This window comes from Ursus americanus, chromosome 10 (assembly GCF_024610735.1).
Source record: "Ursus americanus isolate L20-20 chromosome 10, mUrsAme1.1.p, whole genome shotgun sequence".
NCBI lineage: Eukaryota > Metazoa > Chordata > Mammalia > Carnivora > Ursidae > Ursus > Ursus americanus.
The window spans coordinates 49,459,849-49,485,256 of NC_142136.1; the positions used below are offsets into that span (position 1 = coordinate 49,459,849).

Here is a 25,408-nt window from a genome sequence, read left to right on the forward strand (position 1 = left end):
GTAATTTGAGTCCACAAGTTCTCTTCTTCAAGAGGAAACCTGAAGAAGGCAGACTCAAAAGGCTACGTATTGTATGATTCCATGGAGGTAGAAAACGGATCAGTGGTTGGCAGGGGCTAGGCAGTGAGGGTAGGAACTGACTACAGAAGGGCACGAAAGCACTTGGGGGGATGATGGAAATGTTTTACATGCTAACTGTGGTAGCCTTTATACAACTGTATGTGTTTGCCAAAAGTCATTTAAGTGTACACTTAAAATTGGCAGATTTTACCTCGTAAATTACATCTCAATAAAGCTGATTTAAATATATATACACAATTTTTCCCCCAAATGGCACTAGCTGATGAACCCTGAGCTAACATTCCCATCGTGTCACTGCATTGCAGTGACCCCAGGAAGCTGAATCCCTCAGTTGGCTGTTTGACCTTCCCAGTAGGGAGATTTCCTGCAGGCAGCCACTGCAGGGTGATAGGCCACATCCAGCGGGAAGAAGGTTCTGAAGGGAAATTTCAGGCAAATGCATCTGTAGCCATTGAAATGAGAGACTGATTGTTAGGGTTACCTTGGCTTCCTGCCTTCTTTCCCAGACCTTCAGAGGTCAGACTGTGTATGTGGTAGAAATATTCATCTGGAAAACTGCCCAGAGCCAGATTAATATAACATCACTGTTTTTAACTTGTATCTCACATGACATACCCATCTTTATGTTCATATCTTGTTGCATTTTGAAGGCCATACCTGTCTCTACGCTCAGCCTGAAAAATACAGAATAATACTGCTGAAAATACTAAATATTGTAGCCTCCGCCTGCCTCAAAAAGTGTGGCATGCATTAAAAATGAGCATTTCAGTAAGACTAACTAGTCTATCCATCCTTCCAGCTCTAGGTCACCTGTCCCCTACACATTCTCTTTGGTAAAGGCATCTCTCTCCCCCGTATGGCCGGTTAGTCCCTTTGCTTTCTGTCCAAGACCTTCTGTGTGGGGAAGATCTGGAGGCTTCTAACCCATGTTAATAGCTCAATTGGAAAAGGAACATAAGCCACACAAATATAGTCTAACATTGGAAATAATCAGATCAGTCATGCAAATTAATAAGTACATAAGGTCATATCCCAAAAGAAAAGAGTGCAGCCTCATACAAAAAAAGCTGCCAGAAAGAATGGATTTTAAAGGGAAATGAAAACTAAAGAGCCAGCCCTGACTTTGGACTCCTTTAAAAGCTCCTGATGCTCTTTGCTGTAAGGTGTACCATCTCCGGGCATTGCTGTTTGGGAAGCAGCCACACTCTGTACCTCACAGCAAGGTGGGGACTGCCCCTACTAGAGCCTTTTTTATAATAAAAATAAAAGAGTTTTAAAAAACAAAAAGACAACATTTTAATCAAAACACAATCATTTATTAAAAGGGGACGATTACAGCATTGAAGGAGCCAATCCTATAGACTGGGACTTGTGAACATCAAAGGGAAAGAGACCAAGCCAGATGATAAAAGCACCCAAAAGCACAAAAGCACAGACACCTGGAAGGTCCTCAAATGGCACTGATTTGCTAGATGCTATCAGTGGTTTTTAAAAATATTTTCTCCTCAAAAAACTTCATTTTCTTACAGCTTTCAGGTTTAAACAAAGACAAAAACTGCATGAAACAGTTGATATGACTTAATACAAGTGTCACATATGCTCCAGGGGCTTTATCATATAACCACATATGCTAGTATTTTATCTGCCATCTGATCCTCCTATGGTCTTAGAATCATGGAAGTGAAATTTCAAGAAGAGACAAAAAATGTAATTTTGTTTTTCTTCTTTCCATGCCATAAAAAAACGGTTAATTTTCATAAAAAGCAGGAGGTAGGAAACGGGGAGAGTGTGGGGGGGTGAGAATCGGTTGGTAAGACTGGTTCTAATCTTCTGAGCTGCCTTTGGGATGACGTTATGAGGTAGGAGGGCTCTATGACTATTATATAGGTGGACAGAGGGAGCAAAGAAAAATCAAGTGCCTCATCTGTAGGTCCACCTGGGACCGATTTACAGTGTACAATTTAATGCGTAAAAGAGCCTCTCTTTAGAAAACTCTGAGCATTTTACAGATATAATATAAGCATGCTAAGTTTACTCATCTGCTACCTATAAAACATTGTTCCAGGTGCCAGTAAGAAAAACAAAGGTGGAGATCTGATCCCTTGAGGAGCTTCAGGTATTAATCTGCCTAACTGAGCCCAGGTTTCTTTCAAGTATGGATGAATTAGCCTGGCTACAAGGGGGAGAACTGGTCATTGAGACACGTTGTATAAAGAATCCCCCAAAGCCATAAAGAGTTCTCTTCAAGATCCTTCATTTCCAGATGCTGCCTGGACCACTGCCACCTTCCTGGGACCCATAATGCTCCTAGACCTCCACAATCCCACAAGGACTGTCTTTCCAGTAGGGAAAGGCATCTCTGGAGGCAGACACCTTCCAAGAGAATCATCAAATCAGGGCAAATATCCTAAGTCTCCAGCGTGACACAACTATGCTCCCAAATATCACTACTAAGCAAACACACTTCCAAATCCCCCCGCGGATAGCTAAATAAGTGGAAAAGACCATTTTTTCAAAGAACATTCTCTGCCTCTCTCACCCTAACACATTTACTTGGGTTCCTGACTAAAGATCAGATCATAATTCAGAAGGTAACCATCATTATAGACAAAAAGTTTCTGCTCAAAAGGGTGATAGTTAATGCTCTGCACTCTTTCCTGCATCTTATGCAATGTAATGTCTAGTCGGCCCTCTTTCCCTGTGTTTGTGTCATAATAGTAGAAAATCTCTTCTGTTTTGGTGTTCAGAGTGCGGGTGGCATACAGAACCCCACATACCATGAAGGCATTAGAAACAGATGGTTTATACTGCCTGGTGTACCAAGTGTTTAACACCACGAGTGTGGTGTCGTTGAGTTTACTAATCACCATGTTACCCGTGCTGGCTTCAGTGGAATAAATCACCCACAATCCATTCTCATCCACAGCCAAGTCAATATCTTGCCAACCAACATTAGCATATGAAAAGCGGTTATTATAGGCAGCGTTGGGGAGACTTTGAGTCACTTCAGCCCTGTTGTTACTCAGGTTAATTTTGGCAATGCTCCCGGTGTTGTACCAGTTGACATACATGAAGTTGTTATAAACTGCTGTACCACCGCCTTGGCCGTAGGTAATCCGATAATCTCGGGCATTTATATACAACAGCAAATCATCCAGTGTATTGTGGAGTCTGTAATATTCCAGAGTTCTCCCATCTGTATTCAAAGGTGCCACCCAATACAGCCCCCCTTCTGGATGCTGGGGAGAGTAATCCCGACCCCAGGCACCATACTTATAGGCAAACCCTCTCCAGTTGAGCTGAACTACAGCCGGCTTACTGATATTCACCACACCGCCATGGCCACAGCTCCCTGTACAAACAAGAACATAAAAGGGCATTCTTAGAGAAAAATGAATGACAAGACACAAATGGTTTAACACCCTAAGAACCAAAGGAATCCATAAAGATTTTTCTTGTCAAGGTTCAGTGACGACAGTGGTTCTGATGGAGAAGAGCCAAAACCTTCTCTTGGTGTCAGTCTCAATGCAAACCCGCTGTGGGCTCTAGAGAAGACAACCTTCTATTTCCATGAGTGGGCTTTCATTCTCGAAATGGGGATGCTAAAGCTGCCAAGCGCCATATTAAAAAGGTTTGAGGGCCCAGAAAGAGGAAAGGAGGACTTGATAGATTTAACAGATTTTCTTCTATCAGAAAGCATTTTGCAATCTTTTAACATTTCATCTTTCTTACAGAGAAACCAAGAAAGCCAGGTCATCCCAGACCCTACCCTCTTCCCATGAAGCCTGATATTCCCCAGGATCAGGTACAATTGTGATGAAGGAGAAGACTATCCTGGGCAAGTGTCCATGCCCTTCACCTTTCTGCCCCTCCCTGGCACCCCAATGCATACACCAAGTACCAATGCTGTCCCAAGCCAATCTCAGAAGAGGAAGTTTTAAATATGATATTTTGAAGATACAAAGATGGTCCTCTCATGGTGGGATATCAGCCTTGAGAAGCCATGGAAGTTATTTCAGGGCAATATTGCCTACTCTGTGCCCAAAGCATAGCCCACTACATAGATCACTTGGTGACCATCTTGCTGTAGAGTTATAAAATAGGTCTTGCTATTCATACCACGTATTCTACTGGTCCATAGAATATGGGGCAAGTACTTCACCTTCCCCAACTGGACACCACTGTCATAATGTGTACAATCAAGTGGGACCAGACTCACTGGTCCACTGAATCCACCTTCCCTGTAACACCAGTGGATGACCCAGGCTGGGCAACTGGCCCTTTACATTGTACTCTGAAATCTCTGCCAAACTAAATCCTTTATGAGCTACAAAAATAAAATAAAATTCCTCCAGGATTTTTATAATAACTATCCAGAGTGGAACACACATTTTCTGGGATCTTAATAAATACCCTTTACAAATGGGTAACATTGTTTCTTGGATGACAAAGAAAATCCAACTTCAAGTACATTCGAGGTCATTTTCCCTCATCCTACTGCCTGGAGCAGAGCAGGTGAGGGAAGGAGGAACAGAACCTGAATCACTCGATCTGGCTTTGAATGCTTGGAGGGAATCAGGGAGCCGTGGAGAGCACATGATGTGAGCTGGAGCCAAGAGCAGAGCTGAAAAGAATTACCTGATTTATCAAAGGGGTCGGGGGAGCTGGTTAAGGGGGAGTGAAGCTTTGCCTGTAAGTCTGTGCCCCTGACCGATATGGAAAGACCCATTCCTCTCCTTGCGAAATTTCCCCCCCTTCTCCTCTCCTTACTCAAGGACTGGCTCTGAGGTAAAACCATTACTAGAAACCCTGCTTTTATTTTTCCAATCTGCTGGGGCTTTTTGGCCCCAGAATTACATACGTGCTCCTTAAATGCTCTCATAAATCCGTAGTTGGTGGGAAAGCCAGCCAACCATACAACAGGTAGAGAAATGAAACCATTCTGTACCCAACCTCAAATAATTTTGCATATCATTAAGCAGAACACAGTCGCAGGTTTATTTTAATAATGCATGCACCATTTCATAAATAAAAAAGCAACGTGTGTTCAGCCAAGAGACTGTTCTCCTCCAAAGAAATAATAAATAAAATTATAAATTATTATTTCTTCTCCTAAAAGTGATCTCTCAGATGAATGCTTGTTTGCTTTTGTTTATGAAACAATGCATGAATTATTAAAATAAAGTTAGCAGTGTGTTCAGTTTAATGGTAACAAAAACTGTTTGAGTTTCCATATGCTACAAAGTGGATTTTCTAGTTAAAATATCTTCCTGAGAACTTATTTATTTAACTACGTTTCACTCTGAGGAAATGAAAGAAAGACGTTTTTCTTGCAGGTTGGAAGACTTAGGAACTGTTTGCTTAATTGAATCTTGCTTTCCTGGAAAGAAAATATCCCAAACCAACAGCAACAAAAATACTTAAGGGAAAGTTATGATGCATAAATGTATCCAAGCATTATCAAGGGGTTAAAGAGCATAAACTGATCTGTCTTGGATGTGGAAATCCTCAGATATAAAGGAACCAAAATAAACTCTCTTAAAAATAATCAGAAGGGGGAATGAAGCATGAGAGACTATAGACTCTGAGAAACAAACTGAGGGCTTCAGAGGGGCGGGGGTGGGGGAATAGGATAGACCGGTGATGGGTAGCAAGGAGGGCATGTATTGCATGGTGCACTGGGTGTTATATGCAACTAATCATCGAACTTTACATCGGAAACCAGGGATGTACTGTATGGTGACTAACATAATATAATAAAAAATACTATTATTTAAAAAAATGACTATTTCTGGTAATAATAATAATAATAATAATAATGGCAGCTCATCATTTTCCACACTGACCAGGAAATTAAAAATTGTACCTGGTATAAATACCACAATCTTTGTTGAAACCACAATCTCTGTTTCTCACTTTCCAACCGTTCCTAAACATTCTCCTGTCCTTTTTGTCATACCCCTCTTCTCCTTGATGTCCTCTGGGCCATTATTAGGGCCCTCGCTATAGTCAAAGGAGGTGGAAAAAAAGAAGAGAACTGAGCATCATTGTCAATACTACAGATGTGGCTACAGCAGTGACAGACCAGAGAAAAGGCCATGGCGGGCTTCCTCGACTCCTGGCGGCAAACCATCCTGGAAACAATACTGAAACTGATAGCCAGCCGGGTGCCCACTGCTCATCCAGCCCAGCCAGAGCCCCCTCCCCTTACCCCATCTATGCCAAGCTTTTTCCCACCCCACCACCAATCTCATACCCCTTCCCCGCTCCTTCCTTCATTTCAAGGTCTTAGGGGTATTCCATTCCCTTCCTCGGCCGTCACAAGTTTACCCTGACACTGGGACAACCACCCATGCTCAACCATAACCCAAGAGACCAAGGAATCATTTTGCATTTTCTGGTAGAAAAGAACATGCCACAGAAATAAGAGTAAAAGTACCCTTTCAGCTACCCCACAAGCAAGAAACCAAGACAAATTGGTATTAATCAGGTTCATGAGTTGTTGGAACTTTCTCGTTACTCTGGGAATCACAGGTGCACCTCTCTATCAGAGTATCTATGGAAGGCAGCCTGGTACAGTGAAAACATTGGCAGACAGATTCCAAGTCAAATCCTGACTCCAGTACTTACCGGCTGTGTAACCTTCTGAGATTCAGTATCCTTATGTTAAAAAAAAAAAAATCCTAATACCTACTCTATAGAACTCTTACGAAGAAGAAGAAGTTGTTACGTGTAACTCAGTAAATGGTAAGTATCAGCATTATAATCACATCACGTTGGAACTGAAGGTCCACCTGCCTGTCTCCCTTCCTACAGAGTGCTTTCTGGAGGTTCCTGTAGCCATCCTGGTAACCCTGGTGCCCTGAACAGGACCAGCCACGCAGTGGTACCAAATTAGGATCATGGAATAAGGGAATAAAAGACTGATCGAATCTCCCAAACCCAGCTTACCTTATTTATAAAACCCTAGTCCTCTACTCTGCTACATATCTGAGTTTTTCAAAAAGCCTAGTATCCACTCCAAAGAACATAATGCAAGGTACCCTCCACACAAGGGCAGCCTTGGTTGGCAATCTCTTCATCACGCAATTCATCAGATATTGGTGGCATTCTGAAAATACCCTGGGAAGCCACGAAGTAAGACTTTTTTTAAAGTCTCATGGTTGTATTTGTGTGTGATGTAGTAGAAAGTTTTTAATTTGCATCAACAAATGGGAATTCAAATTTGTATTGCCCAATTTTGAAAGCTGGATAAAAAAAGTTAGAAGCTAGGTGCCAAACTCCAGAATTAGAACCCATAAAGATATCTTAGTTTATCTGATTAAAATTTTTAGTACCAAAAAAAAAAAAAGTCTCATGGTTCATAGCATTTTTCTTAAGTCAAAGTCTATATACAGAGGAAACTTAATCTGGGATCCATGAATACAATTTCCTACCTGGACAACTAAACTGTGAGTGAAGAGGAGGATACAATTCACTTGTGAGAATTAGGCAGTTAAGCTGGTCATCATCATAAAATGATGAAGACCAAGTTGACTCTGAATTATTGGATATATACTACCCAACCCTCTGCTTTTCCTAAGGCCTTGGATTTGGGCGGGTCACCCCATATCTTCCATCAACCATGTACCGAGCACCTACTATGCGTCAGCACAGAACACAGCATCACGGCCAAGCACAATGGCGATCCACCCCCGAGCAAGTGTGTACATGTTGCCTGTTTTCTGTCATTTAGATTCAGGAGGAGATCAGAGAGACAGTCAGTTGTTTTTAGGAAAAAAAGTTAATGAGCAGAAGGCCAATTATTTTAGATGAGAAAGTTCTATGAAATGAAGCAGAAAAAGATGCCATTTGCAGCATAAACCAAATATAAAGCATGTTTTATTGAACCCTAACTACATGTGCTGGTTCTAAGACCAAGCTGACCACAGGGGTAGCACACTGCAACTGCAAGGGAGGGGCCCAGAGAACGCAGAACTGTATTATAGCTGAGACCTGCATACAGCCTTTTGTTCTATGCAACTCCGCAGTGAAAAAAAGCAGACAGGCCAGATTTTAAAGTCCCATAATTGTGAGTAACTTTAATTAAAGTCTCCACAGGCTCACAACTTTGTGGTGCCTGGGGAGTTTCCAACTCTGCATTATCAACCAATCCAAACAGAAAGAGAGCAAGTAAAAAGAAATTGATTTAAAAACATGACAAAAAGTCAGTTTTATATAAACATCATAAATATAATATGAACAAAGCTGGAGGAGGGCCAAGTGGCTTGGCTGGGATCCAGGTACAGCCAAGGTTGTGGGAAAGTGAGAGGAAATCTGGGTCCAATTTGCTTAAACAACACAGCTGGGCTGGGATGGCTCACAAAAGTCTAAGTGTGAGGACCTAGGGGAAAGTTCTAGAAAAAAAATTCTAACAAAAACAATCCAACAGACTCATTTGTTTTCCTCCTTAGATATACCAAGCAGTGTACCTTGTCTCCCACCACCACCCTTGAGTTACTGCCATCAGACACTCTAGATCCTGAGATACCCACAGAGCAAGGGGCCTTGCACGTCAGCTTCAGCTCTGCCACTAACTACCTATGTGGCCTCAGAAAAGCAGCATCCTCTCCACCTTAGTCCCCTCCTCCTGAGACATGATGGACCTGAGCCAGATGGCTCTGAATGTCCCTTCCAGTTCTAAAATGTCCTCACTCTAAGGAATGTAGAGAAAACTGTGCTGGAAAAATCTATTCAATGAGGAAAATTTGCTGTGGAGGAAGAAAGAAAGGGGGGGAAGGAAGGAAGGAAGGAAGGAAGGAAGGAAGGAAGGAAGGAAGGAAGGAAGGAAGGAAGGAAGGAAGGAAGGAGGGAAGGAAGGAAGGGAGGAAGGACGGACGGGAGGGAGGGAGCCTTGCTCAGCTGTTATCAGGGTTTGTCACTGCTTTCACCCCTGCCTCATGGAGCCCTGCGTGGCCCAGCAGAATGAGCTCACATTTTCAACGCACACTGACACCACTGATCCCAGACCGAATTTAACCTTAGCTTGTTATGGAGGACGAGGCACGGCTCTGTCCTGAACCTCCTCTCTATGTCATAATATGACAGACTGCCAACAAAGCAGGGGGCAGGATGAGTCTCCTCAGCTCCACCAAGAGGCTTAGAATGACGGCGGTACCTAATTAAAGCCTTAAAGAAACCAGCTACATCGACAAGGACCCAGAAACACACAGCCTAAAAGGAAACAGGTTGTAGGAAGAGGAATTAATGAAAACAACAAGAGCTGTAGGATGGGATGAGCAGATACAGGCCTTCTTCGGGCAGAGCTGCTCACGCCCCGCAGAGAGAGCATCCCTGTGCCAGGGCTGCAGCCAAGAGGCTGAGAGGCGGCCTCGTGTTCACCTAGAGGGGTGCGCTGACGCTCCGAGGACCTAGAGCCACTTTTGTTCCCAGCAAGGTTTCCACTTCAGTTATCGTCATTAATAATAATAACAAACCCCAGTGCATAAGTGCCAATCATAGAGCTCTGTGCTTCCCAAGACTGGTTTCATTAACCCTCATAGCAACCTGCAAGGCAGGTCCTGTCTTCCTGTGTTATCACTGACGAGATGAAGGATCTTTTGCTATGGCCATAGAGCTGGGAAGCACAGGTCTTTGGGGTCCCAGAGCCATACTCCTGACCCCTACACTCCACTGCTCCCTTCCTGGAGGTATCACGGAGCACGTGCCTCTATGCTCTACCCAGCCCCAAGGATGATCGTTAGAGAGAGGACGTCCCTGCCCTCTGGGAACTCACATCCAGGAGGGACGTCAGGCCACACCGGCAAGTTCTGGGCATGTGGGGCCATCCATTAAAGCCTCCCTTGATCATAAGACATGCTAAACGGTAGGTGCACTTAAGGGAAGCATAAAGGAAAAATAAAGAGATGGAAGCGGGAGGGAAAGAGAGGAGGAGGGAAGGAAGAGTCAAGGCATAACCCAGCTCATCAGCTACAGGAGCCAATCAGCCCTTGCAGTCCATAGGACGGCATGGATACCATGCCGATTCCAGAAGCTTTCACCCCACCCCCGACAACAACTCCATCACCACAGAGATGTTTTTCTTGTTGGTAAATGCAAAGGGACACGTGTAATGTGTGGATCTTGCTTTAAATCAACTCGTCATCAGTGCTTTTCCTCTATGAGCCCCAGAACGTGATAGCACGTGGAGCTACTAAGGGAGAGATTTCAGAGCATGGAAGAGGAAGCTGAGAGCCGCGATGATCCCGTCCCTCCCTTCCGCACTGCAATCCCAAATCCCTTCCCCGCCCGCTCTCGGCTCCTAACTGGGCCTGGCTCAAGTGGTAAAAACACGGCATGCTTACCAGGGGCAGGAGGAGGTGGGGAGACAGGAACATTGTCACCTTTAGAGGCTTCGCATTCCTTTAGCCTGGTCTTCAGAGCCAAGATTTCTCGTCGAATGGCAAGGACATTGTTTTTGTCTAGCGTCTCCAGCTTCTCTACCAGGAGAGTCATATTCCTTATCTAAGGAAATAAAAATTCAGAGTGACTTTATATTATTGTGCAATTTCTTTCACAAACATTCCAGGGCTGAATTTGTCACTTAGTGAAACATTGCTGGAGAATACACCCGAGATTCTTCTGAATGGTTTTATTTGGAAGAACACATTTTATGGTTTAGCGTGAACGCCTGTCACATCTCAGGCAGATGTGTGTGACAAGAAGAAAATGGCAAAGATTTTAACAGATTTAATAATAGAGCACAGGCTCAGTCGAAGCATCCACAAAGGTCCATTAAAGTTCATTTCTAATAACCTTCCCTATAAACTCGTGTTTACTCATGTTGTATTATAATTATGATTTTAACGAATGGTGAGAGCCAGAGAAAACTTAAAGTCTGAAATATGTAACTAGAATTCTCAGTTATAGCCCCCGTCATGACGTGCTAGTAAATTCTCGTTCATATGAATTACCCGACCATAACATTAATGTGATGGTCTTTATCCATAGAGGATAAAGGCTTCACGGAAACACACTCACAAGGAACTCCTTTAAAGAGGGTTGCCAGGATGTGGAGAAGTGTTCCAAGAGGGATCGAGGATCACGTGATCATGCAAAAGGAGAAACAGACCTAGCAAGTCCAAAATCAGGTAAATTGTGGCTTCCTAGTGCCACGAGCGTAAATCCAGAACAGAAAAGGCACTTGATCTAACTTGCCCACGGAGTTGTTCAGATTTATATCATCTCCTTTCCAGAGACACACCACTGGATGACACCTGCTCGTCAATGAACACGTTCTCATCACGCTTAACTTACTGGTCAAAGACAGATGTCCACGGAAGGCAGAACATGGGACATGCCATGCAGTCATGTGAGAGTGCAGAATTGGAAGTTGGAAGAGAGATGCGTAGCCTGGTCCTGGCACCTGCCCACTGGGGAGAATTTACTACTAAAGCTCTCAGAAATGAGTTAATGCCCTACCTCCACTTCCAGCTGGTCAACGATTGCTGTGCTTCCGACCACACTGCCCTTCAGCTGCGTGACCAGTTTCTCCATCTCCTGCACTTCTATCTTGATCAGCTCAAAGTCCAGTTCGGTATAAGAAATGGTATCCTTTTCCATGATCTCTACTCGGACGGTCAGATTCAAGAGCTTCTTCTCATACACGCTGATTAATTGGACATACTCCTTCACCTGAAAGGGAATCAAAAAGCTTAAGTCAATTCCCAAAGTAATACCATGCAGTCTTTCTCCACTGCCAAGCCCTTGGGGACTATTTGATTGCTGTCAATCTTTTTTTTTTTTTTCTTTCTTTTTTGATAAAGAAATGAATCAAAAATATATTTGAGTAGTTTTTTTTAATCTATCTAAAAGCAAACTAAAAAAAATTATTACAATTGGTGGGGTGGATTTTGCACTTGCCTAGACTAAAAATAATTTTGCTTCAGAGTCATCACACACAAGTATATTTTAATTTCCATTTTAATGTTTGAAAATATTAGGTCTCCAAACTAAATTGGTTTGAACCAGACTCCCTTGCCCTCCCTCCTCCCCTCAATGCACACGCCGTGTCTAAATCAGGGTTTCCCAACCTCAGCATTACTGATATTCTAGACTATTCTTTCTTGCGGGGGGAGGGTGCCTTCCTGTGTCTTATAGGATATTTACTAGTATTCCTGGCCTCTAGATGCCAATAACACCCATAGACCATTGAGCTGTGACAACCAAAAATGTCCCAGACATTGTTAATGTTCCCTGGGGGCAAAATCACCACCACCATCACCCTACCTCCATTTAGAAACACTGCTCTAAATCAAAGTATTTTCTACAAGTGGGAGAAATGCACTAAGTAGAATTCCTTCTCTGACTGCCATATGCATTGGGTTGTGAGCCCCTCTATCTTTTACAAAGTAGCATAAAGACCCAACTTTACTATACAATATGTGAGTGTATATGCAACTGTCAAGTGCACATTTCATTAAGTGCGCCCACATTTATTCCAAGAACTGATTATTGCAATCAGACTTTTATGCGTTTGTTGCATATATTTGAATGTCTGATCATTAAGTTAAAATACTTGCAAAAATTCCCTTGGTGGTTTAGTGTATAATTGGCATCTCCAAATGGATATTTCAATAAACACATTTGGTGGTTCTTTTTTGTATCTGATCTCTAAAAGAAATGCCATGGCTTTTTTAAGGACCCGCTCATTAAAAGTTGCTAGTTTTATATTCTTTTTAAAAATTCGAACATAAGTGATACTTTTCCCCAAACCATGCTAATGTCAAGTAGCTGATCCACGGGGCTGGATGAATTCAGAGCCAGATGTTGGCCTATAATCCTCCTAATACCAAAGGCAGCCCTAACTTCTGTCATTTTAGCCCTTCCACTTAACCCCACTGTGCAAATTAGAACAGACTCATAGGCCACAGACCTCAAGGGCTAGGGCTTCAGGCAAAGAGGATTTTAATGAAAGTTGAAAATGCAGCCCTTGGCACTGAGAGTGTATCTCCTCGGGCAACCGATGCTCACTGCCATCAGCTGTGGCATCCCTCGGAGGCTGATAAGGCTGGTGACATTTTGGTGGATAAGGCGGTTAGAAAAAAAAAAAAAATATATATATATATATATATATATATATATATATATATATATAACCTAATGAGTCCCCCTCTCAAAAGTATAAATACAAATAAAAGGTAGCCACCTCTTAATTTCTACAAAAATCAAGCAAAAAACTTGCCTGTGATGATGATGATGATGATGATGATGATGATGATAATAATAATAATAATAATAATAATAATAATAATAATAATAATAAAGTGCCAATCCATTGCAGAAATGGAAGTTTGCAAAATGAGTATTCTTGCTGGCATTTGGCCTTGCCAGCTCTTGGAACACATGAAACACCCTCTGCTTTCCTGGAACATGTTGGTGGTACATCGCAGCTGTTGTTCTAAAGAAATGAGTGATCCAACTGTCATCCCTGCTAAAAAAAATGTGGCTCTCCCAGATTCTCACTGAAAACCAAGGCATAACCTAGACTTTGCCACCTATGAGAATGCGTGGCATGCCTGCCCTCGTTCAGCCACAAAATGGGTCTCTAAAGATCCGTTTGGGGAAAATCTGAGGTTCTTTCAGCTGACATTTAAAGGAAAGCTCGGTGATGTTCAGGAAAACCAGAATCATCCATGGAGTTCTAAGAAGGCAGGAGGGAGGGGCACCTGGATGGCTCAGTGGGTTAAGCATCTGACTCTTGATTTTGGCTCAGTTCATGATCACTGAGCATGGAGCCTGAACCTGCTTGAGATTCTCTCTCTCCCTCTTCTGCCTCCCCCTCCCCCCTCCCCGCTTATGCACATGCATGCACTCTCTCTCTAAAAAAAAATCAAATAAAATAAGGCAGGAGGGAATTTGAGGACTTTACTGACTTACATGTTCGGCTCTCCAGGGTTGAGATGGTGTGGACAATTCTGAGAACATCCAGCTCTCCCCAGAAGTGCAATGTCAGCAGAAGCAGCCCGATGTGCCCAGAGATGGGCAGCAAGAATATGGGTCTAGCAGCCCTAAGGGGACGCCTCCCTGTGTCAACATCTTTACTGTAAGCTCGTCACCACTACAAGTTTGAGCTTTCAAAGACTCGCCTATGCTTGCCTTCAAACCACCAACCTAACATTCAGAGTTTCCATTTTTGTTTGTTTGTTTGTGATGCACAGACTACAACATGGGTGGGTTCTAAGAATCCAAGTTTGTTTGGGGGTTCGCTTCAGGGTGTTTGTTGTTGTTCTACACAGTAAATGTAGTCTCGTCATAAACAGGGGTGCCGTGTAGCCGGCTAGTAGCCTAAAGAATCTGTCCGGCTCGTGTTTCTGCCTCAAAACCTGTGATCATAATTATGGCCAGATTATTTGAAATAAATAACCATACTGTTATTTTAATACATCTTTACCAACAAGATGAGTTGAGCTTGAACTGACGGTGAAGACATATGAAATACTTTGGAGCTAGAGTCACCTAAACTCAAATCTGCCTCAGTACTTAGTAGCAAATCACTTAATTACTCTCAGCCTTAGTTCCCTCCTATAAACTGGGGGTAATGACATCAAGCTTACAAGATTATTGGAAAGACTAGAGATAATGCATATTAAGTGCCTCACCTAGGGGCTCCTGGCTGGCTTAGTCAGTAGAGCACACGACCCTTGATCTCGGGGTTGTAAGTTCGAGCCCCACGTCGGGTACAAAGATTACTTAAAAATAATAAAATCTTTTTTAAAAAAAGGTGCCTCACTGACCAGATGTTTATAAACTGTAGCAATTATTAGAGAAACAGTGATTTCAGGGGTTTTTTCCATCTGACCTTTTAATTTATTGTATTTCACTGCACAAAACATCGTTCAATCGGTGTTGTTTGTTTGTAAGTTGCCTAAATGTCTCCCCAACTGCCTCAACCTTCTTGTGCATGAGGATCTATCCGCAAATGTGTCCTATTAAATACTTGCCCCAAAGACCATAGAAAGAAAACTCCGAGCTGCCTTAAGCGTCGTCCCCTTGAGTATGGTCACAAGAGGCCATAGCAGAAACACCAGAAAAGGATAAAATGCCTTCTGCATCTCATGCAGAGGCAGCCCGTCTTCCCTGTGTACTGACAGATCATGAATCAATGCAAAGCAGTCAAAACCCTCTTCTGCCAGCTTGTCCAATCGGGCGTTCCCCCCAGGCCTCCAGATAAACGGTGATTTCCAAGACAACGCAGGGACAGCTATAATCATTCACCTGAAAACTCAAAGGCCCTCAGCTGAAGAGAGAACTCTGGATCGAAGGTATGACTGACTTCCTGCATCTCTTCTTGGAGGTTGATAACAGCATGGCCAAGATAAAAGAAACTGGGATGATTCTGAAGACCTTAAACTCCTGACCTGGCTCACCCAGCCAAGAGAGGAATGACCTGCCCATTTACGTCTCTTGACCTTTATGAACCTCCATTTTTCCATCCCTGAAATGGGAAGAACACTGGCCTATCTGCCTTAAAGAGTCGCTTGAGAGTAGAACAGACCCAGAAGCATTTAGAAAAGCACAAAGGGAAGCTGTTCTTGCTGTTATTATCATCTGTCACACAGAATTTACGAGGCAAGCCTCAACGGGCAGGTCAATTCCTTTCTTAGGCCTCAATCACAGACTTCTTGAGGACCAGCTACTCCTGCCTTCAGAACTGAAAGTTCTCCCACCTACTCCGCACTTCCTCCCTGCCAATTACTAGCAAGGCAGACGCCACCTGCCCCCTTTACAGGATTGGAATTAAATGTCCTGTCCTCTCCACCCTGGCAAGCTGCACACTTCCAGAGCAGCATGGGGTTTCAAACTGCCCTTCACACTTCTGCCAGCAAAGAAGACATGCAAATCAGTAGCTTCCACTATTTCAAAGCAAATGACTCTAACTGAAAAGATCTTTACTTAGGATTTTCCTCCACTTGTTATGTTTTTATGCATAACTTCTTATCTGTACTTGATTATGCTGGAATAAGGCTATGAATATTAATGGAGGGAATTTATAATTTAGTGCTGTGCCTTTTCTGCTGATTAATTCAAGGACATTTTATTTCTTAAAAAGCTAGGTTCCTAGTGTAGTCAAACACATTTTACTGGACATTCATTTAAACATAGACTATTTATCTACCAATTCAGGTTGAAAGCAGGGTCTCAGCCTCATCATAATTTTTGTCTTAAAGGATAACTGTGCTGGATGTTGAGGCAGCTAAGTTTAAATTTCTCAGGAAAACTTATTTGGAATCTTGCAGGAAAGCCAGAGCTCCTTGTAAATTAATGGAGTTGTATTAAATAATGCATAATGTGATTATAGCCTAGCTTGGACTTCACCTGTGCAGAAAATGGGAGCCTTTCTAATTGATTTTAAACTTGGCTAAAAAGGGAGAAGGGGTCAAAACTGGAATGCCAGGTCACATTGCTCCAGCCAGCTCAGAGAAAGGCAAACCCTGTGGGATGACTTCCTCTGGCTAGAGAAAAGCCATAATCAGGGGGTTGGAGTCGGGGTTTTTACCAAGGCTATGTGACCTACTAGAATTGATTCAAATTCCCAGGGAAGTCCTACATTTTGGTCTAATGCTAGACACGACTAATGTAATGTTCCTGCTGAGACAACAGAGGATAACACAAGAGAGAGAGAATGAAAGAGAGACGTACAGAGACAGAGAGAGTTAGGAGAGACAGAGGGAGGGAGCGAAGAAAGTAAACTGGAAAGAGAAAATCAGAGGAAGAGAAAGGAAAAGAGGGAGAAAGACAGGAAGAGGACAAGCTTCCAAGAGGGGAAGAGGAGAAGGAAAATGAAAAGAAGGAGGTAGGGGCTTTCCAAAAGTAAGGAGAGATCAAAAAAAAAAAATTAGGAAGGAAAGGGAGAGAGACTAGAAGGGATGGACAAGGGAAGGGGGAGTGAACAGGAATAGGAAGGAAAAGTGAAGGAGAAGGGAGAGAGAACAGAGGACAGAGGAGAGGAAAGACAGGCAAAGCTGGAAGAAAGACGAGGAAGAAGACCAAAAGGAAGAAGAAACAACAGAACCCAAACCAAATAAAAATTGCAGGGTTGGGTTTCACAGGGGGAGCTCAGGGCTTCTTTCCAATCATACGTGCACAATATTGAAGTGAGTTTATCCGTGGCGTGCACAATCTCCATCCCATTTTCTTCCTGGGCCCTCATTTTTCCTGCTATAAAGAGCCCCGCAGGTGTACTGTAAAACAAATGCTAACGCCTCCATCGGTGGCAGGCATGTGGCTTGGGCACAACGAAGAAGGCTGCTTACAAAGGCCTGCGTAAAAAGGGCTTTGTTTTGTTGGCTGGTTTGCTCTTATCAAGATTTGGCTGGAAGAGGAAGAAAAGCAATGCTTACTTTAGAAAGCTCTTTCTCAAACTTCTGGGAGAGAATGTGAGCCGTGACTTCCAAGCGTTCCACTCTCTGCACGGGAAAGGTGGTGTCTGGGAGGGTCACAGAGCACTGGCAGGTGCCGTGGTCATCCTCGAAGCCAGTGAAATTGGAAAGCGACTGTAAAGAAAAATAAGTTCAACATCAGTAATAAGCTGGGAAATGAGCTTTTTGGTAACTGGAGGGGCAGAAATTGGCCTACCGAGAGCGCTCAGAGGCAAGCAAGTGGAATCCAATACATAAATGAATAGAACCAGGGGCGCCTGGGTGATGCGGTTGGTTAAGCGCCCGCCTCTTGATTTCGGCTCAGGTCCTGATCGCAGGGTCCTGATCTCACGGTCGTGAGTTCAAACCCCGCTGGGATCATGCTCAGTGGGGAGTCTGCTTGAGATTCTCTCTCTCCTTCTCCCTCTTCCCCTCCCCCCACTCACAGTCGCTCTCTCTCTAAAATAAATAAATCTTCAATGAATGAATGAATGAATGAATGAATGAATGAAGAGAATCAGAGACACAAGCTAAAACTACCATGTTTCCCAGACAGTGATTACACTCAGTTCAGCCACATCTCTACCAGCCAGGCTAAACCACAGTCAGACACCTTTACCTAAAGGAAGATTCTCCTTTCTTGAGGAAGCGTCAAGGAAATTATTACTGTTCCCATGTAAGGAAAGGGAAAGAAAGAAGAGATTGGACTCCTAAGTTTGAATTCCAATTCTACCACTTATTGGACATGAACCCTCTGTAAGTCTTGCTTTCCTCATCTGTCTAATAGAGATAACCCACTTAGCAGGGTCATCCCCAAGAGTAACTACGTAATGTAAACCAAGTCCCTGGTACGTGGTCAGTGACCAGTAGATGGCACTCTCCCTTTCCTTCCATGCACTCATTTTCTTTACCCCAACCCCAACCCCAACCCCAACCCCAACCCAATGCCTTCCAATGACTGGAATGGGAAAACCACCATGGATATGGGTTACAGGGAAAATATACAGTGCAAATTCACATCTTCTCTTCACCCAGGAAATTGTGTAATTAACATTCTTCAAAATGGAAACAAACCAGCCATTTTTAAAAGACTGCGTAATGTAGGAGTTGGAAGGTTTTCTGCAAAAAAAATGTTTTTAAGTTTTCCAGCTTACCACTTGCAGAAAAGTCATTTTAAAATATTTGATGTTTCTTTAAGATATTCAGGCTCACACTTTGGTGCCGCTGCATATTTTAAAATGACAGGTTTGAAAGATCCTGTTTTTCGTTTGTCCCCTTTGAACTTCCCCAAGGGGATCCCAGCACAATTAACATTTTTTTATTACTACTGTTGCCTTCCAGAGGAACTCTTGGCAGCCGACTGGTTGAGCTTTACAATGATCTCATCTGATGGCCAGCCCAAAGCTCACCTGTGAAACATCAGACTGAACTGTCTCCCTGAAACTACCAAGGGCAGAGCAATGGCTTGCAGAATTTGAAGAGATACAGACCACACCCCTCAAAGTTTAGGAGGTCAGCTTGCTGCAGCGGAGACTGTGTGCTCTGTACATTTAATATCTACCAACCTCCATGATTTCCAAACAAGCTGGACCTAGATCCATCTATAATCAACATGTATTCTGTCAATGACCTCCGGACCAATTAATTCAGGCTTTTTTGCAACTAAATTGCTTGTCGACTTAACCTAATCTTCTTTAAGATGAGCAAACACACACACACACACACACACACACACACACACACACACACAGCTTATGTATATAGATGCCAGGTAAATTCTTGACATTGGTCTCAATTTTCTTTGCCAATCACATCCCACACCCGTAGGAACTGGGGAGTAAGGAGGAGAGACAAGCAAGTTTATGCTGAACATGGGGGCTGGGAGGGGGCTAAGGTAAGGGTCTTTGCCAGGGATGAAGAAGGCCTGGATAAGCTACCCCAAAAGTCTGTTAGAGAGACCAGCTTCCCTTGGAACCGGGTTTATCACTCTCACCGAAGCTAGAAAGACTCCAGTTCAAGCACACCAAGGCTTTTACAGAGGACCAATGTATCGTGGACTTTCAAAAAAAAACAGCTTACTATAACAACTGTCTACCCCCCAAGAAATGTCTTGCATTGCGTTTTGACAAGGCGAGGTTAATTAGCTGCACAAGACAGGGTTGAACCATTCTTAGAGTTTGCTGAAAAGCTCTGTCAAATCAGAAAATAGTGGAGACCATCAAGCAGTCTCTAGATAATCAACCAGAAACCACCAGCTAACAACTTTTAGTCCTGAAGTTCACCTGAAAGGCAGGCAAATAATTATGAGTCCTGCTGACAGCCATTCCACTGTCTTCTATTGAACATCTCTGTCCCAGCACTGTGGACTCCCCGGCTTCCAACCCGCTTATCATCAGCCCCGTGTGCTCAGCTGACATCAAAATGGTCCATAAGTTTGATCAGTGTCTCCCATTAGAGATATTTCTGCTCCTCACATTCAAAGACAATGAAGCTAATGGTGATGGGTCCCTCTCTCTTTGCAGTGAATGCTTAAACTCTACACGAGTGTAACATGAGGAATGGGAGACACAGACATGTGCTTGTCTCCTTGGCCTTTGAGAGGGTCTGCAATCTCCCTTGTGGGGGACAAACAGGACCCTCTGTACCTTACAAGACATCTTACACTGATGGGGTCTCACGCAGCATGTGTTCAATTAACATTTACTGGTGTCTACAGCTCGTCAGGCTGTGGTGTTAGGGAGACAAATAAGACCCAATTCCTTCACAGTGCATCAGGTCCATTGTCATGAGAGAGCCTTCGTGTCCTTTTTTTCACCAAACCCAAGCCCCTTAGCCTGATGACAAAAGCACACGACTCCATGTTCCAACTCTGCCAGTCACTGGCGCCTTCTCTTGTCTGTGGAACAAAGCATGGCGCCTTCTCTTGTCTGTGAAATGAGGAACCTGATAGCAGCTCCTTCTTTGGAGGGGGACATTCGAGGCATGTGGAGTGCTCGGAGCGCTGGAGCTGAAGGTGTGACTCACATTTGTGATTTAAGGTTGCAACTGACTCTAATTAGCAGCCAGGTCTAAGTGCCTGTAAAGATTCAAGGCATAAAATAACAGTACTCAACATTTTCAAAGTATAGAAAATGATACGTTTGGAACTTGCTCAATGACAGTTATAAAGGGGTTTTCCACCACTTTCCAAAGAGCTCATCAAGCTGACAGCCAGCCCTAGAAAATTGGGTTTATAGTAGAAGTGACACCTAGCCTGCTATAAAAAAGAAGCTGGGGTAGTGATACTGACTCACCAGAGGGAGATAAGTAAACCAGGAAGGAAATTAAAATCTCTAAGTGCAGTTTAACTACCATTCCTTATCTACTTTTAAATAGTTATCGTTTTACCAGACAACGGGCCTATTGGATTTCTCTGTTTCTTGACCTATATTTTATTTTCTGTTATTTTAGCTGATCATCTTCCCCAAATGATGGTTTCTGATTGGTGATGAGGCTTCAAAATCATTATTTATTGTTAACCTCTTTCTTTAATGTTAACCAGGTCTAATTGTCCCCAGAAGTTACTTAGCACCATGGGATAAAATGTTGCATCTGATTTCTGGCTACAAAGACTATCTGGGCATCTTTAATATTCCCAAACCTTCTCCTCTTAAAAATAAGCAGTTTTCATCTATACTCCCCCCAAAATATAGAAAGCTGCCTAGGGAGAGATGGGAAAGAGGATGAGCAGACTAAGTCTGAGTTATATAATCTGCTGGCTTAGTGACTGTAAGCCAATGACGTCACCTCTCTAAGCCTCCGTTTCCACATCTCTAAAATGGGACCATTAATTTTACCCACCTCTGAGGGTTAAATCAGATAACACATATTATGTGAGCCCTGTCATTTATTAGGTACTCAGTGAACACTGTTGTGGCAGTTTCTATCTGGGCCCTATCCAAACCATTTGTTGATCAATAAGTTTTCATTGCCTACATTGTTTTTTTTTTTTTTTAAGATTTATTATTTATTTTAGAGAGAGAGAGAGCAGGGGAAAAGGCAGAGGGAGAGGGACAAGCAGACTCCCCGTTGAGCGCAGAGCACCGACAGCACTCGGGGCTCGATCCCATGACCCTGAGATCATGACCTGAGCAGAAATCGAGAGCCGGCCACTTAACCCACAAGGCCTCCCAGGTGCCCCTGCATTACTCAGCTTTTGCCTTTGCTCTGATGGCAAAATGGAAACTACAGAAAAGCCTCTTCCTCCCCTTTTCCCGATGGCCCTTCCATTCAGATGGGAGCATGTAAGCAGCAACCTGACCTGTGAATAAAGATCACAGAGGCGCACAGGGACAGCCTTTGGGGGAATTAAGGTTCCTCTACCCTCTAAGGCACACCATAGCAAGGAAAGCCTGGGTTTTACAGAGCAGGGCTCCTACAGAGAGGCCCAGAGCCCACGTGGGCAGAGCTGGAGTGAAGAAATCCTTCCCGACCCCTAATGTCTCACCCTCCCTGCCTCTTCCTAGCTCCTCAAAGGAGATACAAACAGGACTCAGCTCCCAAGGGATGAGGCACAGGATGTGGCCTAGTAATGTGGCCTAGCTGGGACAGTCCCTTTATAACACATTCTTTGGCTCTTGTTGTTGTTGTTTTGTTTTGCCTATTTATTGCTACTGCTGTTGCTGTTTTTGGAAATGGCTCTTATGATTTCCTGTAGCGAAGCCAGAAGAGAGTTCATACCCTTCTGGGCACATATCCACATGTAAGAGCACTTTCCTGAAGACGTCCCCTACTTCTGTCATCCACCTCCTCTACAGACCAGGCTCAGAGAAACCCTCGGGGCTCCAGCTGCAGCACCGTGGCTCCCACTCCCTCAGGGCTGTTCTTCATACTCCTCACGGTCCCTAGTGTGTGGGCAGCAAACCAGACAAACTTCTGTAGCTTCTACTGGCTGGGACCCTTCCCTAACAGTTCTCATTTGGGATAGAATTTGGACATCTCTATTTTCAGAGTCTCCCTCCCACCCGCACTTCCTACCCCAGATTCCAAAGTGCAGCCAAGTTTGAGAACCTCTTTCAAGTTTAGATTCTTTCCCTAAGGCCTCCAGTGGAAGAACCAAGATGCCGTCCCCTTGGCAAACAATTTAATTATTTTACCCAGGTTTTAATTCATTTCTGGGGCACCTATAGTTAACAGAGGGAGTTGTAAATCTTTTCCAGTGCTCAAGTCTAACCATCCATGAAATTATATTCAGGTCCCCAAAAAGCGAGAGGAAGGGAATGAACACAGCTCTCAGACTGTGGGGCCTCCTCACCTGAGACACGGAGCCAGGGCTGGGACCAAAGCTGCTGTTGGAGCTGGAAGCAGAGAGGAAGCTGGAGCTCGGCACAGAGTCAGGGAAAGACCTGGAGGGGGTGGTGGGGATTGGGGGCTCCAAATCCCCTGTGGTCTGGCCGAGGAGGAACAGAAGGGCCAGGAGACAGAGGAGGCCTGACATCATCTTGCGCTCTTACCTAGAGCCGCTGGCTTCTGCGCAGAGCCAAGGGGCTTCTTATAGTGCCCAAAGGGGATTTCCCCACATCCAGTTTGTAGGAAGAGGAAGCTGCCGGGGAGCATGTGACCACCCCAGGAGGGTCAGGACACCCAGGAACTGAGCCACCTTCACACCTTGTCACTGAGCCCCACTGTGCCAGCTGCCCTTCGATCTAGATATCGCCTACCAAGTATTAACTCAGATGTGTTTTTTGACACCCAATATCTGGTTTCTAACTCGTTACTTCCTTGAAAGAGATGGGTTCAAAGCAATCTTTGTAGATGAAACAGAGCTTGGAGGTCCCAGGAGGAAAAAACAAGCCTCAGTCCTTTGCCCAGAAGCCATATCTAGTTGTTCCCCTGGCCCCTGGCCCCTGGCTCCACCTCCCATTTTACTGAATGATGCTTTCCAGAGAAAGTTGGGGAACTTGGTTTAGAGTCTGTGAATCTCCCCAGGGGGACTCCCTCTTTAGCCACTACTCCCCAGGTTGTCTCTCACTGCCCCCTTACAGAATCTGCTTCTGGACAATTTTTTCCCAAAAACCTCCCACTGAGGGAGAGACCAGCAGTATTTTCACCCTGGATGCTCAGTGAGGGTTCCACACTACGGAGCACTTACCACGGTGAGTTCGATGAAGGAGAAAGAATCCAAACAGGAGGCTCCCCCAAACCGGTCAGAGGGGTCCATGGTGAACAGCTTCTCCAGAAGACTCTATCTGGCTGACCTCCACTGGTCCACACCCTCTTGTGAGTTGGTCAAGGCATGTTCATCATGAAACTGAGAAACAGGGATGCATCTTCAGGCTCCATTTGGAACATCTGCCTTCCTCCCTGTAGAATAAAAAAGTGTTGGCCTGAATATTAAAAACCAGCTTTCTCGCTCATTAGTTAGTAGCCTTAGGCAAATCACTTAGCCCCTCTAGTGTTGTAACAACTCCTAAATTGTTAGAATTAAATGAAATATTATATGAGAAGTTGCTTATAAGCTTTGAAACACTATACAAATGTCAGATTTTATGTTTTTTTGGTTTTATCTTTAATTTCCTAAAACCTGGCTCCGTATGTAAGATTGTTGAGTTCACAGCAGGGAAAGAAGGCCCCTGCCCCACTTCCTTCCCCACCCTACCAAAGGAATGCTTTGGAAAACCTGGTCTGAAGGTTCTTTCGCCCCATAAAGTCTCAGATGTTAATGTGAAAAACAGAGCCTTAAACCCTTGGTGCATGATTCAGATACCCAGGGCAGGGGACAGGCAAGAAAATAGGAATGAATGAATGAATGAATGAATGAATGAATGAATGAAGAGTGAGGGAAGGAAATAGGAGAGAAGGGGAAATGAAGTCTCTCTCCTTGTGGTGCACCCAAGGCCACTAGAGCCGCATCCCTCGTCCAGGGCCCCACATTGCCCCTTGCCTCAGGGGGCTGAGCAGACGCCCCACCAAAATCAGTCTCCCCGACTTTATGATCCAGCCATCCAGGCTGCCACTGCTGCCTCTCCATTGAAACACATCACTTCAGCCACACAGGATGACTTCACAGGCCACTCTTAAACCCACATTCATGTGAATGTGGTGATCAGAGGCAGCTCGAGTAGATGACCAGGAAGCATAGGAGCATTTTCCGAAGCCGTCTGGAAACAATGCTTCCCCCAAATTATCTGCTCTAAAGGCAATCTGCGGTGGAGATTGAGGTCCTGGGCAGGGAATCCATGGCCAGCTGTTAGGGGTAGGAGGAGTATTTTGTAGCCCCTGCCTCTCATATTCTGCCCTATGTAGAGTTAACACATTTAACAAATAAAGATACAGGCCACATAGTCCAATTTAAATTTCAGATAAGTAATGAATAATTTTTTAATACAAGTATGTCCCACGCATAAATATTGTTACTTCCTTGAAAGAGATGGGTTCAAAGCAATCTTTGTGGGTGAAACAGAGCTTGGAGGTCCCAGGAGGAAAACACAAGCCTCAGTCCCTCACCCAGAAGCCGTTTCTAGTTGTCCTCTGGCCCCTGGCCCCACCTCCCATTTTACTGAATGACGCTGTCCAGAGAAGTTAGGCAATAAAATAACTGGATGTTGTTTATTTCACATTCAAATTGAACTGGATGTCCTATATTTTATCTGGAACCCTACTACTAAAGGCTGCTCGCTCCACCTGGACAGAGCCTCCTGGGGCAGGATATGATCTGCAAAGGTCACTGGTCCCTATGGGAAGCAATTCAGCCTTGGCCTCTTTGGCTGAATGTTCTAGCCATTAGCTGCTCAGTCCAAAACAGGATAAGCATAGGACATGTGTGAGAATGAACACTGGTAGTCCAAATGCATTATATTGAGACTGAATGCTATGACAATGGTTATAAGGAGGAGAACTTTCCTCCATCACATTTCCCCTCTTCCTCCAGATCCCCAACACAGCAAAGG

General features: G+C 44.0%; 1 protein-coding gene across 1 annotated transcript; it reads right to left on the reverse strand.

Moving 5' to 3' along the window:
• Positions 1-1,385: 1,385 nt before the first annotated feature.
• OLFM4 (olfactomedin 4) lies at positions 1,386-23,679 on the reverse strand. Its single transcript, XM_045811069.2, has 6 exons — positions 23,611-23,679; positions 22,774-22,908; positions 17,463-17,615; positions 11,542-11,754; positions 10,425-10,584; positions 1,386-3,433 (listed from the first exon to the last, which is right to left on the reverse strand). The coding sequence occupies exons 1-6, from the start codon at positions 23,677-23,679 to the stop codon at positions 2,631-2,633; spliced, it is 1,533 nt and encodes a 510-aa protein (XP_045667025.2). The 3' UTR covers positions 1,386-2,630.
• Positions 23,680-25,408: the final 1,729 nt, after the last annotated feature.